The sequence below is a fragment of the Castor canadensis genome, chromosome 4 (assembly GCF_047511655.1).
Source record: "Castor canadensis chromosome 4, mCasCan1.hap1v2, whole genome shotgun sequence".
Taxonomy (NCBI): domain Eukaryota; kingdom Metazoa; phylum Chordata; class Mammalia; order Rodentia; family Castoridae; genus Castor; species Castor canadensis.
In genome coordinates, this window is record NC_133389.1 from 91,059,940 (window position 1) to 91,078,913 (window position 18,974).

General features: G+C 37.2%; 1 protein-coding gene across 3 annotated transcripts in view; it reads left to right on the top strand.

Moving 5' to 3' along the window:
• Acmsd (aminocarboxymuconate semialdehyde decarboxylase) overlaps window positions 1-18,974 on the top strand; it is a 65,775-nt gene that overhangs the window by 44,455 nt on the left and 2,346 nt on the right. For 2 of the 3 annotated variants that reach the window (XM_074070618.1, XM_074070620.1), the window contains exons 9-10: window positions 13,053-13,151; window positions 17,049-17,147. In XM_074070618.1, the coding sequence (XP_073926719.1) occupies window positions 13,053-13,151; window positions 17,049-17,111 (162 nt within the window). In that variant the 3' untranslated portion in view covers window positions 17,112-17,147. Of the gene's footprint in view, window positions 1-13,052; window positions 13,152-17,048; window positions 17,148-18,974 lie in introns of those variants that run through there. The other variant, XM_074070619.1, reaches the window with a different exon arrangement.

Sequence of the window (18,974 nt, forward strand, 5' to 3'; positions counted from 1 at the left end):
ATAGCTTTGCTGGGTAGAGTATCCTGGGGTTGAAGTTATTTTCATTCAGTGCCCAGAAGATCTCACTCCACGCTCTTCTTGCTTTTAATGTTTCTGTTGAGAAGTCTGCTGTGATTTTGATGGGTTTACCTTCGTATGTTATTTGTTTTTTCTCTCTTACAGTCTTCAATATTCTTTCCCTAGTTTCTGAACTTGTTTTAATGATGATATGTCATTGGGTAGTTCTGTTTTGATCTGGTCTGTTTGGTGTACTGGAGGCCTCTTGCATCTGTATGGGAATATCTTTCTCTAGATTTAGGAAATTTTCTGTTATTATTTTGTTGAATATATTATGCATTCCCTTTGCTTGCACCTCTTCTTCTTCGATGCCCATGATTCTCAAGTTTGCTCTTTTGATGGAGTCAGTGAGTTCTTGCATTTTCTTTTCACAGGTCTTGAGTTGTTTAATTAATAGTTCTTTAGTTTTTCATTTAATTACCATTTCATCTTCGAGTTCTGAGATTCTGTCTTCTGTTTGTTCTATTCTGCTGGATTGGCCTTCCATTTTGTTTTGCAATTCTGTTTTGTTCTTTTTTCTGAGGTTTTCCATATCCTGGGTCTTTTCCTCTTTAATGTTGTCTATTTTTGTCCTGAGTTCATTTATCTCTTTATTAATAGTGTTCTCTGTTTCATTTTGGTGTTTATACAGTGCTTTTATGGTTTCCTTTATTTCTTCTGCTTTTTCAAATTCTCTATTTTTGTTGTCTTGGAATTTCTTGAGTGTCTCCTGTACATTTTGGTTGACCCTATCCAGTATCATCTCTATGAAATTCTCATTGAGTACCTGTAGTATGTCTTCTTTTAAATTATTCTTGTGGGCTTCATTGGGTTCTTTGGCATAGTTTATCTTCATTTTTTTGGAGTCTGGATCTGAGTATCTGTTTTCTTCATTTCCTTCTGGTTCCTGTACTAATTTTTTGTTGTGGGGAAACTGGTTTCCCTGTTTTTTCTGTCTTCCAGTCATTGCTCTTGGTGTTGTTATTGTCCCTGTACTGTGTGCAATTAAGTATTTTCTGGCTTACAATAATAGCACTAGTGATATTTAGAATGGAAGGGTAAGAGGGGATGGAAAGCAAAGCAGTTAAAGAAAAAGGGAAAAACAAATAATCAAGTAAAAAAAAACCAAAGAAACAAACAAAAAAAGTTTCAAAGATATAAACAGGGAGAGACAGGGTACTAATCAACCATAAGCTGAAAAGGCATTAGAGAGACAGAGGTTTGAAAATAAAAGTAAAAAGAATAAAGATAAGAATAAAAATAAAAAATAAGTAAATGAAAGGAAAAAATATATATATGTATATATATAAAATAAAAAATATAAAATAAAAAAAAAACCTCCAAGTTCAAATGCAATGAAGTTTCAGTCTTAACAATTTTGGTGTCTGTCCCTCAGCCTCCAATCCTGGAGATGGTGCCTCAGATGTTGTTCTGTAGTTGTCTCATCAAAGGGGAAACATAAAGTAGAACAAATCTGCAGAACAACAAAAAAAAAAACCCACAAAGTGTCCCAAGTTCAAATGCAATACAGTTTCAGTAAGTTTTTCAGCATGTAGATGTAGTTCGGTTGTTTTCTCATCAAAGGTAGGGAGAGAGAAAAAAAAAGAGTCTGGAGACAGGTCTATGAATGGCTGTCTGTGGCTGTGCCTTGCCTGCCTGCTGCTGTCAGCCTGTTGTTGCTGGAGGCGTTATTTATGCAGATCTCTGGGGTGAGCTTAGCACTCACCTGGCCCCGCAGGCTTTGTTTACTCAGAGTTCTCCTGTGCGCGAGCCACTGCTACAAGCTTTCCCCTTTCCAAGCACACTGGGAGAGATGACACTGCACCCACTTTCTCAGGCCAGTGTGTTTATTTACAGTTCATGTGGGAAGTGGTCTTCTCCCCTCTCCTGTGGAGTTTTCCTCCCACCGCCACTTTTATAAGCTTTCCCGCTCCTGGTTGCTGGGCCTGTGCTCCTGCTCCTGCCAGCCAGCGTGTTTGTTTACAGCTCATGTGGGAGGTAGGTCTTCCCCTCTCTCCTGTGGAGTTTTCCTCCCTCCACCACTCTCACAAGCTTTCCCGCTCATAGTTGCTGGGCGCATGCCCCTGCTCCCACCCTCTCCGGCCAGGCCCGGCTTGTTATGTACAGTTCCGGGAGGGATTCCCCTCCTCCCCTCTTCCGCACTCAGGGCACCCCACCCTCTTTGCTACATGTCTTTATTGTTCTTATTGCTTATTATTCAGTTTCTCTTTTTTCCCGGGTGGGGGTCGGTCTGTCCAGGGGGCTATGCTGATCAGGTCCAGGGTTGTCTGTGGAAGTATTGCATACTGCTTAGCTCACCTTGTCCATGTCTTCTCAAGCCACCTGAGCGCAGGTGTCTGGCAGCCTGGGGGCCTCCTGGTTTCTCCATTTAACGTGAAGTGGAGATTCTCTGTGCAGGCTGGAGGTGTGGAGGGGTCAAAGTTTTGCCTCTTCTCGGTGGCTTTGCCTGCAAGGTGTGTCTCCAGTGTCTCTCCAAGATTTCATTATAGGAGGCATGCTTTCTGCTTCCTCCCTCTAGCTGCCATCTTGGAATCTCCAATTCTGAAGTTTCTTTATTCATCTTTTTGTCTAGATGACCTACCTATTGGTGGGCGTGGGATGTTGAAGTCACCCACTATGATTATAATGGGATCTGTCTGTGCTTTCATATCCAGTAGTGTTTGTTTTATGAAGTTGGATATGCTGACAATCAATGAATGTATGTTAATAGTTGTTATATCCTCTTGATGGATTGTTACATTTATTAATATAAAATGACCTTGTTTATCTTTTCTAATTTTCCTTAGAAGCCTGTTTTTTTTTTTCAGATATTAGTATAGCTACTCCTAATTGCTTTCCATTTTCTTGGCATATCTTTTTATATCCTTTCACTTTACGCCTGTGTTTGCTTTTGCCAGTGAGGTATATTTATTGTAAGCAAGAGATTGGGTCATAGTGTTTAATTCAATTCACTGGTCTATGTCTTTTGATTGGTGTATTGAGACCACTGACATTCAGAATTATTATTGAATTATTAATGACTTCTGTCATTTTGTTATTTTTGTAATGTTTGATCATTTCCTAATCCTCATTTGTTTATCTACTCATCTAGTGAGATTTATTCTTTCCCTTATTTTCATGGTTTATCTTCCTCTTCTATGTGAAGGATTTTTTTCTTCCTTGGAACTTTTTTTTTTAATAAATTTTCTATTAGGATATATTCATTATATAGGGAGGGTGTAGGATTCTTTCAACTGTCTTCTGCAGTTGCTGCTTGGTGGTCATGAATTCCTTTAGTTTTTGTTTATCATGGATGGTTTTTACTTCTCTTTCAACTATGAATATGCTAGATATAGTACCCTAGACTGGCAGTTATTTTCTTTCAGGGTTTGCACTACATCATTCCATGACCCCCTTGCTTTTAGAGTTTCTGTTAAGATGTCTGCTGTTATTCTGATGGGTTTGCCTTTATAAGTGACTTGGTGCTTCTCTCTTGCAGTTTTCAATATTCCTTCCTTGTTCTGTATACTTAATATTTTAACTATAATGTGATATGCAAAGGATCTTTACTAGCCTTGTCTGTTTAGTGTCCTAAAAGTCTCCTGTACCTGAATGAACATCTCTTTTTCATGATTTGGGGAAATTTCTATTATTTCACTGAATATGCTTTCTATGCCTTTATCTTGCACCTCTTTTCCTTATTCTATGCCCATGATTCCTAGGTTTAGTCTTTTAATGGTGTCTCAGAGGTCTGCATGTTCCATTCATACTTTCTTTGTTAAAATCTTTATCTGAATGTTCTAATTCATCTACTTTGTCTTGATATTCTAGCTTCAGCTTGACCCAATCTATTGGCTTGGCCTTCAACTGAGCTTTTTATTTGACTTATTAAGCTTTTCATTTCCAGAATTTTGATTTGATTTTTTTCAGGATTCCTATAGCTTTCCTGAATTCCTCTTCCATATCCTTCATTTGCTTCCTTACTTCAACTTTTTAATTGTATTCTCTTTTAATTCATTCAGGTGCTTATATGTGTCATCTTTCATTTCACGGATCATTCCTATAATCATTCTTTTTAATTCTTTGAGATTTTATTCACTTCCCTTTCACTAGAGTCTGTTACTGTGGAATTGCTTTCTTTTGGAAAATTTGTGTTGCCTTGTATTTTCATATTTCTATTTTTGTCATACTGGGTTTGAACTTGGCCTCACCCTTGTGAGACAGGTGCTGTATCTCTTGAGCAATGCCCCCCCACCTCTGCTCCTATTTGTTTCATTCTTGAATAGGGTCTCACATTTTGCCTGGGTCAGCCTGGACTGTAATCCTCCTGCATAGCTGGGATGACAGCTATTATTCCCAGATTACTGGTTGAAATGGGGTCTCACTAAATTTTTGCCCAACTGGCCTCAAACTACAATTGAAATAGCTGGAATTATATGCATGAGCCACTATGCCTAGCTGTTTTTTTCTCATATTTTCTGTGTGTCTGTGTTGGGATTTGCATATTTGAGACTGTGTTATTCATAGTCTTTTAATTCATGTATTCTCAATGTTCAGGCAAGATTGTATAGTGTCAGGGTTGAGGTACAATTTTTTACCAACTGACTGGAGGTATAGTTCAATAGTCAGACATTCACCCACATGCTCAGGACACTAGGCCTGATCTCCAGTGCTCAGTGGAGATTGGTGTTATATGTGGGTTGAGGGTAAGGTTTGTCAAAGGTCAGTTGTCTGCATCTGTGCTGCTTTCCTTTCTTTGTGTATTGGAAGCTGCTGATGGCTACAAGGAGCTTTGCAACTAGTGCACTGAGCAGGTTCCCATTTATTCCTTCAATTTATGCTCCAGTGAAAGCAAGTGTCTAGGGCTAGGGGTTTCTCCTAAATGTGTTAAATAGTGAGGGGAACAAACAGAACACTGACTTCTGCATTGGTGGCAGAGAACTGAGAGACTCAGCTGCTCTGCCTGCAGGTCTCAGTGCTTTTAGACCCCATCCAGCAGGAAGAGACTGGTGGAAATTGCATGGTTCACAGGACCTTTCCTCAGAGCTCTCTGTCCTGGTAGCAAACACCAACTGTGGGCAGGCAGCTCCTAGAGGCCAGTCTCATTGTTTTCAGGTCCTAACCAGCAGTTCTCCACCCTACAGGACAGAGAGGATTAGGGAAATCATGTGGTTCTCAGGGCATGTGCTTATTGTTCTCAGTCCTGCCTGGCAGCAAACACCCACAGCAGGAAGGCAGCTCCTAGAAGCCAGTCTCAGTGTTTTCAAACCCCAACCAGCAGTTTCCCAGCCTGTGAAAGAGAAGGAGCGGGCGGGGGCGGGGGGGGGGGACATGTGGTTCTCAGACCCTATGCTCAAGGGCCTCAGTCCTGCCTAGCAGCAAATATCCACTACTGACAGGTAGCTCCAGAGACAGAGCACTCCACCAACCATATGCTCATGCTATGTTTCTGCAATGATTCTCAGGACTTGCTACCCACCAAAGAGGGCAGGGTCACTGACCACCAGGCCCTTCATTGTCCTAACTCCTCACTGCTTAAACTTCTCAGCAGGCCCATATTAGACCCTCCCCCTTTCTATAACCACCTCTTATGCCCATCTCCCACCCAGACACTGTGGCAGGGTGTCCCAAGATTCCCTGAGCCATGACTGTTTCTTGTTTTTAAGTCTCCAGAGTAACTGAGTCTCAAACAAGAGGTCCACTCTCAAGCTATTGCTCTCCAAGAAGTGGGGAACAAAAAATGTCTTTCTTCTCCAATGCTAGCCTATCATACAGGAGAAGCCACTTTCACACCAAATCCCCACACTGAGTTTAAGGTTTCAGGGAAGTGTGAGGTTGTCCTGCATCTATGTCTGCCAGTCTGTCAACAAGGCTTCCAGGCTTACCTTGTAGAATTGGTTTCCCCTCCCCACTGGGGAAGGGAGCTCTAGGGGCTGGAGCTATAGGCTGTTTCTTACTTTATGCTGTTGTCTTTCTGTTTCTCCATGCTTTTCAGCTGTCCTGTCTCTCTTTTGTGGTTGCCAATGTTCTTCTCTCTTTCTCTCTTCAGAATATAGTCTCTCCTTTGTTATTCCAACTCTTATTCACAGAGTCCTGAATCAAAAATTTTAAAACTTCACACAAAGAAAATTGCAAAACGCAATGGTTTCACTAGTGAAATCTATCAAATTTTTTTAAAAAACTAAAAATCAATCCCACCCCCATTAGAACTGCCTCATATAAAGTTACACACCAGACAACTGTTCTTTAATTGTAATGCTAGCATGCTAAGTCAGACCTAATTTCTACCACTCACGGTCCTTCCCTGCACAGACTGTTCATATAGCTCGCTTATATGCTGAGCTCTTTTTCTCCCTCCTGCTACATTTATTTCACACCTTCCACTAACTAGTTTCCTTAGCTCTTGTAAATAGAATCCATAATTGGGCCTGCACCATTGATAATCTGTAATTTGTATTTTTACACTCAACAATTTGGTTTTCCATGCCTTTCAGCTGCCTTTTTATGTCTAGCACAGCCTCCTCTATTCTAATTCTATCCCTTTCTTGTGACTCCATCACTTTTGCAAATATTTCAGTTTGTGTTTTTTCTGAGATGGATGGTCAAATGAAGTAGGGAGAAATGTGGAGGCAATATTTATGGATAGAAGTTGTGGAGTCAGGAAATGAGAAGCTAATAGTTCTATAAATAAAAAAAGGAAGAGAAAGAAAAGATTTTATAAAGAAAGCTGTACCTTAATATCACATGAATATAGATACAAATTTTCTCAATAATAACTACTAAATTAAGCAAAGCAATATACAAAAAGAATTATATGACATGACCAATCAGAATTTATGCCAGAATTGCAAGGTTGTTTCAACATATAAAAATCACTCAACATGGGCTGGACAAGGTGGTTCACACCTGTAATCCCAGCCACTCAGAAGGCAGAGATCAGGAAAACAGAGGTTTGAGGCCAGCACAGACAAAAAGTTAGTGAGAGCCCATCTCAATAAATAAGGTGTGCGTGGTGTTCACCATACCTGAATCCAAGCTATACAGGAGGCCAGCCTTGGATTATTTTTCAAATAGGATATCTTAAACGCAATTTGAAAAACAACCTAAAGCAAACGCTATTTGAAAAACAACCTAAAGCAAAAAAGGCTGGAGGTGTGGCTTAAATGTTAGAGTGTCTGCTTGGCAAGCATGCAGTCCTGAGCTCAACCTCAATACTTCCCAAAATAATCAATTAATATAATGTGACATATTAATAAAATAAAGGACAAAAACTATATGGCCATCTCAACAGATGGACAACACACACTGAACAAGAATCAGTAGTTTTTATAACAAACACACTCAACAAATTAGTAGAAATTAACCTCCTCAACCTGGTAAGGGGCATCTATGAAAAACCCACACAAGATACTTAATAGTGAAAGATTGAGTGGTCTACTCTCACCACTTCTGTTCAACATTGTACTTAAGTTTCCAGCCAAGGCAATTTGCAAGAAAAATAAATAAAAGACATCCAGATTGAAAAGGAAGACATAAAATTATCTCTGTTTGCAGATGACATGGTCTTATGTACAGAAAATCCTAAGAATCCACAAGTAAGCTATTAGGACTAACATATAAATTCAGCAAGATTGTAGAACAGAGTATAAGTATACAAAATTGCTTTGATATATTAGCAATGAACAATCCAGAATTGAAAGTGAGAATGAAATTCCATGTTTAGTAGCATCAAAAAGAATAAAATACTTACATGACATCTGTAGCCAACTAATTTTCAACTAAGGTGGGAGAATACATACTGGAGCAAGGACAGTCTCTTCAATTCATAGTGCTTTGAAAATGAATATCCATATGCAAAAGAATGAACAACACCCCTACCTTTCACCAATTAGAAAAAAATAATTTCTAAATGGACTCAAGATGTGAATATAAAGTCTAAAACTATAAAACAGAAGAAAACATAGGGGAACTGCTTCAGGATATTGGAAAGGGCAAGAAATTATTGACAAGATTCCAAAAGTACAGGAAACAAAAGCAAATTGGATTATATCAAATTAAAAGTCTTCTTCACAAAAAAGGAAATAATCATCAGGATGAAGAGACAACCTGTAATAGAATGGGAAAAAAATATTTGTAAATTATTCATTGGACTAGGGGCTAATATCCAGAATATATAAGAAACTCAAACAACTCAATAGTAAAAGCACAAATAATCCAACTAAAAAATAGGCAAAAGACTGAGTACATATTTCTCAAAAGAAGATATATAAATGGCCTTCAGGTATATGAAAAAATACTCAACATCACTAATAATCAGGGAAATGCAGATCAAAACCACAATGAGTTATCATCTCATCCATCAGAATAGCTATCATCAAAAAGGCAAAGATAAGGGCTGGTGGAGTGGTTCAAGCAGTAAGTGCGCCTTGCCTAGCAAACATGAAGTCCTGAGTTCAAACCCCAGTCCCCCCCACCAAAAAAAAAGGCAAAGATAAGTGCTGACAAGGATGTAGTGAAAAGGGAACCCTTACACACTGATGGTGGGAATATAAATTAGTACAGACATCAGGGAAAACAGTATGGAGATTCCTCAAAAAGAAAAAAAATGAATTATATGACCTATAAATTCCACTACTAGAAATAAGATGAGTATGTCAAAGAGACATCTGCACTCCCACATTTATTTTAGCACTGTCACAATAGCCAACAAAATGAAACCACCTAAGTATCCAACAACTGATGAATGGAAAAAGAAAATGTGGCACATGATATATAGTGAAATACTGCCCAACCACAAAAATAAATAAACTCTTGTCATGTGCAACAACATGGATGAACCAGCAGTCATTATGCTAAGTGAAGTAAGGCAGGCATAGAAAGGCAAATACTGCATAATCTCATAGGTGGAATCTCAAAAGACTGAGCTCATAGAAATTGAAAGCAGAACTGTGGTTACCAGAGGCTGAGGAGAGTAGTAAGGAGACAGAGAGAAGAAAAGATTGATAATTGGGTTCTAAGTTATAGTTAGCTAGAGAAATAATCTCTGGTGTCTAGAGCACAGTAGTATAAGTTATAGTTAGCTAGAGAAATAATCTCTGGTGTTTAGAGCACAGTAATATATTATAAATACAAGAATGTATTATATATTGCAAAAGAGATAACAGAAAGGATTTTTAATGTTTTCATTACAAAGAAATGATAAGTGTTTGGGGTAACAGATATGTGTATCATGACTTGAATATTACACAACATATACATGTATTGAAATATCAGATGGTACCCTATAAATATATATAATTTAGAGCTCTGTGTGCTGGTGCATGCCTATAAATCCAGCACTCAGGATACTGAGACAGAAGTGTGAGAACAGCCTGGACTGTGTTGTGAGTTCAAGGTCAGCATAGACTACATAGCAAGAGTGTCTCAAAAAAAAAATTTCATGCACCAATTAAAAATGAAATTTAAATTAAAATGAGCATTATAACACTGAAAACAAAATATGAAAAATATAATCAAAGAAGTACAAGACTTGTACAGTGTAAAAACATTGTGGAAAAAAATTAAAGAAGAGCTAAATAAATAAAGACATCCCATGTTTTAGGTCTTGGTCCATGAGGCTGGTGTAAGGGGTATGAAAGATTTCACAGAAAAGCAAGGATTGAAGCAGAAGCAAAGTTTTATTCACTTTTCAAAGGAGGAAAGCGGCTGATACTAACATATATCAGCCCATAATGAACTTAGGGCTGAGATTTATAAGCATTTAAAATGTAGAAGGAATATGCTGACTTTTTTTGTTTTTTTGTTTGTTTGTTTGGTTGGTTCATCTAGCTATTATAGGAAGCAGCTGGGGTGGTCAGTTTCCCAATGTTTTGCCAGGGTGGTTGTTTGTTAGCTTGTACAATCTTTTCTATGTCAGCCTGAGGTCAAATATATTGTCAACAAAATGCAAGTAGGATTCTGCTTGAGTTCAGAAACACAGTTTCTGCAAAACAAAGTAAAAGAGCTTTTTGCCAAACAAAATGGAGTCCTTTGCAAAATGGAATAGATTAGGCTAATTTGAGTTGAGGCCTTACACCATGTTCATTGTTTACAAAACTTAATATTGTTAAATGGCAATACCCTTCAAATTGACCTATAGATCCAATGCAATCCTACTAAAATTCCAGATGCCTTCTCACTTTCTCATTCTCTCTCTCTCTCTCTCTCTCTCTCTCTCTCTCTCTCTCTTTCTCTTTCTCTTTTTCTCTCTCAGAAATTGACAAGCTGATCCTAAAATTCATACAGTAATGCAAGGGACCCAGAATAACCACAACAATCTTGAAAGAAGAACAAAGTTGGAGGACTGACGCTCCCAATTTCCAAACTTCTTACTGCTGGGGTTATAGCTCAATGGCAGAGTGCTTCCCTAGCATTTGCAAGGCTCTGGATTCAAACCTGGCACTACCACAACAAAAAATTTCAAAGTAGCTCCAGTAATTAAGATTGCATGATACTAGCCTAAAGATAGGTATAAAAATCAAGTGATTGTCAATTCAATTCAGTAAGGAAAGAATCGTCTTTTCAATATTTGGTAGTAGAACAACAGGATAGCCACATGTTAAAAACAAAATCTGGACTCCTTTTTTACACCATACAGAAAGATTAACTAAAAATGGACAGAAAACTTAAAATCACAAGTGTTAAAAGATCACATAGATGTAAATCTTTGTGATCTTGAATTAAACAATTGTTTTTTTGATATGACACAGAAAGCATAAGCATCTAAGGAAAAAGTAAAGACTTCAAACTTAAAAGCCCTATGCTTCAAAAGATAATATGAAGAAAGTGAAAAAGACACCCTATAGAATGGGGAAAATTTGCAAGTCATGATAAGACTCTAGATTTAGAAATAGAAAGAACTCTTAGGACTCAACAAAAAGAATAAAATGAAGATGAGTAAACACAAAGGATCTTCTTTGACATTTCTCCAAGGAAGACAAATGACTAATAAGTACATGAAAAGACGTTCCACATAATCTGTCATTAGAGAAATACCACAGTGAGATACCACTTAACACCCACTGGATTGTCCATCCAACAGATGGACAATAACCAACAACAAATGCTGGTGAGGATTTGGAGAAACTGAAACTCTCATATATTTCTGGTGAAACATAGAATGCTGAAGCCACTGTAAAAAACCAGTTTCTCAAAATGTAAAATATGGACTTATGTGACCCAGCAATTCCACTCCTAGGTGTATACTTGGGAGAAATAGAGTTATACATTCACACAAAAACTTGTACACAACAGCATTATTACAGCATTATTAGCCAAAAAAGGAAAAACAACCCAATGCCAACCATCTGATGAATGGATAACAAAATGTAGTAATCTCTACAATGGAATATAATTTGGTCCCAAAAAGAATGAAGTATTGATTCAAACTACAATATGAATGAATCTTGAAAATATATTAAAGAAGGCCACAATACCATACGATTCCATTCATATAAAATGTCCAAACTAGACGACTCTGTAGACATGTTTTTTAAAAGCTGGAGGAAGATGAGAATGGGGAGTTAATACTAATGAGTATGGGGTTTATTTCAAGGATAATAAAAATAATCTGCAGTCATACAAGATGAACAAAAGATATTTTTAAACATTCTGAATTAGTGGGAATGATTACACAAATTCATGAATTACTAAAACCTACTTAATTGTACATTTTTTTAAAGTGTGATGTGTATGGGTATATGAGAAGATGACAAAGATGAAGAGGAGGAAAGATGAGAGAGGATGGAGGAGGAGGGATTTCTTGAGCCTTCAACTTCCCTTCTCCATGGAGGCAAATAATCTTCCTTGTTTCTTAGGCATTATTCCTGAAATAGGCTGTAAATATTCAAACATGGATCCCGCAGATTATTAAAAACAGAAATGACCATAGCAGACATACTGTTCTGTTTTCCTCTTTACCATATAACTTCAAGATCATTCTTGTTTACAATATAACTTAGAAATTATTTCATTTCATCATATGGAATTATTCTTCATTCCTTTTTATTTATGGATATTCTACTATTTCGCTGGCTAGTCATTTGCTGTTACAAATAATGTAATTTTCTTATATAAATTTCTCATAAAAGTCTATGCATGTGATACAATTCTATAGGTAATAATTCTGGTGTGAGTTGTGTTTCCATTCTATTTTGATAGACTGCCACTATTGATTTCTCTCTCACTAGATTGAAAGGTTCTTGTGAACAGGAACTATGTGTATTTTCTTGACTAGGGCACATCTAGGTTCTAGCACATTGCCTGACCTAGCATACAAGCCTGTATACGTTTGTTGCATAAAGTGTAAAGGAAATTCAAAGATATGTCATTCAAAAAACTATGATCCAGCACACAGAGATAGGAATTTGGGGGGAGTTAGATTTTAGGCTTTGTGTGTGTGTGTGGTACTGGGGTGTGGTACTGGGGTTTGAACTCAGGGCCCACACCTTGAGCCACTCTGCCAGCCCTTTATTGTGATGGGTTTTTTTCGAGACAGGATCTCATGACCTGTTTGCTGGGGCTGGCTTCAAACTGCTATCCTCCTGATCTCTGCCTCCTGAGTAGCTTGGATTTTACCCTTTATCCGTTGATTTTCATTGTTCTTTCCAATTTTAATATGCTTTCAAAAATTGTAAGATCAATTGTTATGTATCATTCTAAGTAGGAGATCTTAATTTCATCTGAATATATCTGTATATTATATTAAGTAAATGCTTATTTCTTATATTTCAGTTATTTAAAAAAAAGGAGGGGGGGAGGCTGATACTGATTTGCAATTTTAGGAGACCTAATAGCGACACCTGCTGGAAAAAAGTCAAAATAAAATTGGAATAATTAAACCTACAATTTTAGATCAGTCAGTAAGGAACTTGTTATTTCACCATAAGTACATAAAATAAGTAAATAAATTAAAGCTTATAAGAGGCTCTTTGATGTTCTATACATGTACAAGTGAAAATATATTTTCTTTTTTTCAGGATAAAGTCATCTTAGGAACTGATTACCCCTTTCCACTAGGTGAGCTGGAACCTGGGAAATTGATAGAGTCCATGGAAGAATTTGATGAAGAAGCAGAAGTATGTGTCCTTTATTTCATAATCTTCTTCCTGAGTTTTCCTGTTCTAATTGGGTTTGGTTTCAGTACACTTTGACACATGGTAGAAAAGAACAGAGTAACTTATACTTAATATTCCTAGAAGTATTGCTCTGTCTTCAGAAATAGCTAAACTATTAAAGAACAAAAGAATGTAAAAGCTGAAAATAAGCCTAGTATAATGAAATTCATAAAGCCAAGACAGAAAACTGTAAAGATGCCTATCATAATACTATAAGCTTGCTTGTTAAATGGATCTTAAGAAAAATATCTAATTTTTTCCTTCGATATGTTGTTACAACTCTACCAATCTCAAAAGTTGTAGTGACTCTAGTTATTTTGGATACTGAGATTAAAGTCTCAATAATAAGTACCCAAGGACTCAGAACCCTCAAGTAACTATTTTTTCCCAGTGACTGGCTTTTACGGAGAATAAATGACACTACAGTATGCATAATGCTTCCGCTACCTATTCTACCTCTTTGGCTCCTGGACCAAGATGATCTTAAAATGGGATGTGGTGTCCTTCGATGTTTTCTCCTCTGCCATCTCCTTCCCACCCAATCCTCTAAAAACATAAAAGTTCCCGAAGGGCTTTACCACCAACCACTTCCATTAGTCAAGGATGCCCAAAAATTAAAATAAGAGGATATATAAACTCTAAATAAATCTTGCAAAAGTCTCAAGGTCCTAATCCTTTTGTATACTTACTGGCTTTTTTCTAAAACAGAATCTAAAATTTTCCTTGAGCTTTGTATATCTTATCTGTTAAAGACATAGCTCATCAAATCTTCTGAACAGGCTTAAAGCACATTAACAGATGCTAAGAATTCACTCTGATATGTACTAGTTGCAAGTTACTATCTGGGAAATTTCAGACTCTTTCACAAAGAAGAATCTCCTTTCATACCTTAAAACACTAAAATCTTAGATTGTTAAACATTCACAATGAAATTAGAAAGCTTAGATTTTTTTTTTTTTTAGTTTGGGTTTTGGTTTTTTTTTTTTTCACAACAAAGAGAAAATGAGAAACTTTCTATAATGTTGCCAAAGTTAAACAGAAACCAGATTAACCCAAGTATCCTAATTAAATATTTAATGAAATGATAATATTATGTCTCTTACAATTCACTTTTATGTACTTGTCACTTTCAAGTTTTGAAAAAATCTAGTATAAAAATGTTTTATTATCAAGAGCAGGCATGGTGGCTCATACCTGTAATCCCTGCTACCAGGGAAGTGGAAACAGGAGGATCACATTTCCATCACCCCAGGTAAAAGTTAGAGCCTATCTCAAAAATAAGCCACAGGCTTACAGGCAAGGAATGCCTGCAACCCCAGCTACTTCAAAGGTAGAGATAGGAGCATCACAGTTCAAGGCCAGCTGAGGCAAAAAGTTTTCAAGACCTTATCTCACAAACCAAGCCAGGCATGGTGATATATACCTGTAATTCCACCCAATTCAGAGATGGAGGAAAGAGAATCTTTTTTGCCCAGGCAAAAAGTGCAAGACCCTATCTAAAAACAAACTAGTGCTGCACGTCAGTAATCAACAAGGCAAAGAAGATGAGGCAGGAAGCTCGTGAATTTGAGGCCAGCCTGGGCCACAATTTGAAAAAAAAAAAAAACAGGAGCCAGTGGCTCACACCTGTAATCCTAGCTACTCAGGAGACAGAGATCAGGAGGATCATGGTTGGAAGCCAGCCTGGGCAAACAGTTCATAAGACCTTATCTCGAGAAAACACTTCACAAAAATAGGGCTGGTATAGTGGCTCAATGTGAAGGCCCTGAGTTCAAACCCCAGTACTGCAAAAATAAATAAATAAAATAAAATAAAAACTAAACAGAAAAGGGCTGGAGATATGCCTCAAGTAGTAGAGTCCTTGCAGTACTGCCAAAAAAAATTATCACAAATTCACAATGACATTCTGAACAAGACTACTCATTGTAACTTTTGCAACAAAATACTGAAAGCAATCTTTAGTGTAATAGTTAATATAATAACACATAATTATATATAATACGTAAATACAATTATATAATAATTGGGTATCCATACAGTAGAATCTACAGTAGAAATAAATTTCTAAGACATATTAAGTTTAAAAAAGCAAGATGCAGCTGGGCACCAGTGTTTCATGCCTGTAATCCTAGCTACTTGGCAGGCTGAGATTGGGAGAATCACTGTTTGAAGCCAGTCATGGGCAAACAGTTCTCAAGACCCATCTCCAACCTAACCAGAGCAAAATGGACTGGAGGTGTGGCTTAAGTGGAGGACACCTGCTTTGCCAGCACAAAGTACTGATTTCAGATCCAGTCCCACAAAAAAAAATGCAAAACAATTTATATAGTATATTTCCGTTTACAGGCACTATAACAATCCATTTGTGGAAAAGAATATCTCCATACCTAAATAGAAGTATTTGCTTGTATATGCATTAAAATGTTGCTAAAAGAATAAACAAGAAAAGAAAAGAAAAAGTGGTAATAGGGTGGCAGCAGTGGAAGTATATATCCATTTTATACCTTTTGAATTTTGAATCATGAGAAGGTAAATACCCTAAAGAAAATTTAAAGTGTAATAAATATCTGGGGGTTTGGCTCAAGAGGTTAGATCACCAGCCCAGCAAGCACAAAGTCCAGAATTCAAATCCTTTTGGTGAGCACAACAACACTAGGAGATATACAGGCAGATGTGTTCTACCTGGCAGATGTGGTCTCTTTGCCAAAAGAGACATAAGTGTTTAATTACAGCACAGGAAGGCAACCCCAAATCCCTTGACTCTAGGGTCAGGTCTCTATCCAATATACCAAAAGAGATCATCTTCAAAGGATGCTTAGTACCAACCTACTTTAAAAGGTAAAGCAAATGGTTTCTCTAAGCAGCCATAGCCACTTCTGAAATCTTCCTATAAGGAAGATGGCCCAAGTGTGCATCACAGAAGAACCCTGAGTAAAGAGGTCCTCACCATGAATCACCCTCTCTTCAAGGTTGTGTAAGAACCCAGAAGCAGTCGTGAAATAGATTCGCTAATGGTATGGATGTTACACAACTCCATACATGTTTCCTTCCTTCCTCAGCTACATGCCTGTTTTCTGAAGACTAGACAAAAATCAATTAGGGTATTAAAAAGCTGCCCCTCAAATTACCTCTTTCTACAGAGTTGATAAAGTCTCTGACAGGGGAGTAGGTGGAAAAAAACTAGCGACCCATTTACTTATGTGAAATTTATGAGATGAACATATTTGTACTCCCATCAGAGTCCCTTCATCTCTATAGCCTCTCCTTCTCTGAAAGAATTTACCTTTAACTCAGGTCCATATGAAAGGACAAGGCATATGCTTAGAATCCAGAGGACAGATAGATTGCTTCTGGGCGGTTTCCAGCCCTCTTGTCCTGTAGACCTGAACTTTACCTTTTCTCTGTGTTTGTCTCCTACTGGAGAGTCCACTGCAGGTTTTCAAAGAAGGACCCTTTCATATGAGGGCTTTTCCCCTTAAAAGGCACTTCCTCTCCTCCTATAATCAAGTTTCAGATTTAGATTTCAAATGAGGGGGCAAAACACAGGTCAAGTCAGGTGTGGTGTGACACATCTATAGTCTTAGCACTCATGAGGCTGAGGTAGGAGGATCAAGAGTTCAAGGCCACCCTGGAATGCATAGGGAGTTGGAGGCTAGCCTGTGTCACGTAATGAGACCCTATCTCAAAACAACAACAAAAAAACATGGTCTACAGGATTTTAGTAATAACCTGCTATTATTTTTCTCTCAGTGGGGTCATGTTTAAAAAAACAACTTATGAAGACATTCAATAAAGTACTTTAAAAACAACTAATAATGCTTTAATATAAATCTAATCTCTTTCTTTTTTTTTTTTTAGGATAAACTCAAAGCTGGCAATGCGCTGGCATTTTTGGGTCTTGAGAGAAAACAATTTGAATGACTGAATTCACTACAAAAATAAACTTTCAAGAAGATATTTCACTTTTCCTTATAAATATGTATCGTACACATACTACTAAAATCTTATTTTGAACTACTTTACCCAGAAATTATTTATAACAAATACCCTAAATTATTTGTAACAAAAATAATTCATGTTTTCATTCTGAAAAGCAGTACATTATTTCACATGTGAATCAAAAATTATCTTCAGTTTCTTTTTAATTAATCTTGAAGGGATAAAAATAAAATATCATTAATGATTTATAAAAAGGCCAAAACCAGATTCATTATAGAAGATTTAGATAGGTTTTTCATTTTGATCAAGGATATGAGAGTTGAGACCAAGTAACCTATTTTGTTTTGGTTTTTTTTTTTTTCCACTTTTCACACCTTCCATTAGCCCAGAATTTGGCTGGGAATGCTTTAGCCTGCACAAAATAAATGAAGAGCATATAGGATATCCATAACCTCAAAGAGTTTACAACCCAGTTAAGGAAGCAAGACAAAAGGTCATAGAATAAATTACTGAGGTCAAAAAAGGTCAAAGAAGTTTCAGTAAAAATTCATTTGATCTTGAAAAGTTGAGCAGCTCTTCACAGAAGCTGAAACTTGGGCTGAGATTAGGTTTAGAGGATGCAAAACAGGAAGGCTAAACTATGGGAACATACCTATGACTTTAGACTGGATGAAACTCACCCATATTCAGGTAAAAAGTTTTATCCCATAAATTTACTTTTACCAGAAGCTCTTTAAATTTAAAATACTCAGCAGTTGTGGAGAATGAGCTAGACAATACTAGGGTAGCTTTGTTCTACTTCATTTATCACCTAAGCTGCTGAAAAGGGACTTAGATCTGGGAGGGATGATAAGTATCTGTGATTAATATATCTCTGGCTGAATTCCAAAATCAAATATAATTATTTTCCAAACTACTCTCTTACTTTGGGTCCATTCATATTTCTTTTCTCTTTCTTTAGTCCAGAAAATCAAGAATTGAGTACTGACATGTAATTTGTACTGGCCCCTCCTCAGGGTAAAGAAGAGATCTAAATTGTTACTAAACCATTCCATCCCATTATTTTCAGGTTATATACTTCATCACTCCATCTCTCTTGCCCCTCCTGTTGCTGTCCAGTATTTTGTCCAACCATCACTCTGCTTATTACTCCAATCTGACTAAAAAAATAAAATTGAAAAAGGCAACAAAAAAACATGTTTACTTCCCAAAATCTTTAGAAGCAATGTCTACTTTTTAAAGATTTTTCTGTATTTGAACATTTTGAACATAGTACTCTTAGTAGTTACTTTTGTGTCACTGTAACCACCAAATGCCTATCTAAAAGACCTAAAGGAGGAAGAGTTTATTTTAGGCTTCTCTTTTTCTCCATTCAACCTCCCTCCTGCACTCTTCCAGACTAGTATACTGTTTAGTACACATTCCTACTTAAATGTCTAAGAGGCATCATATTTTTGCTTCTCTGCAAGCTCACATCATGGAAGCCAGGAAGGGAAGGTGGCGGTGGGGGGGGGGGGGGCGGGGAGAAAGAGAGAGAGAGAGAGAGAGAGATGCTTTCTCTTTTTCCCCCTTTTATTCTATGTGGGCCCCCCAGCCTATTGGATGGTGCTACCCATATTCAGGGCAGGTCTTCTCCCTTTCATCCTCTCTAAACCACCCTCACACATCCACCCAGAGGTGCGATTTACTAATCTCCTAGGCACTTCTCAACCCAATCAAGTTGACAATCAAGATTAACCATAGTATTTAACTACTGTTTTATTGCCAAGTGATATGATCGCTTTATTGGTTGTCATATATACATATAGTGAAAGGGTATACTCATATTCACAAATGTTTTCTGTG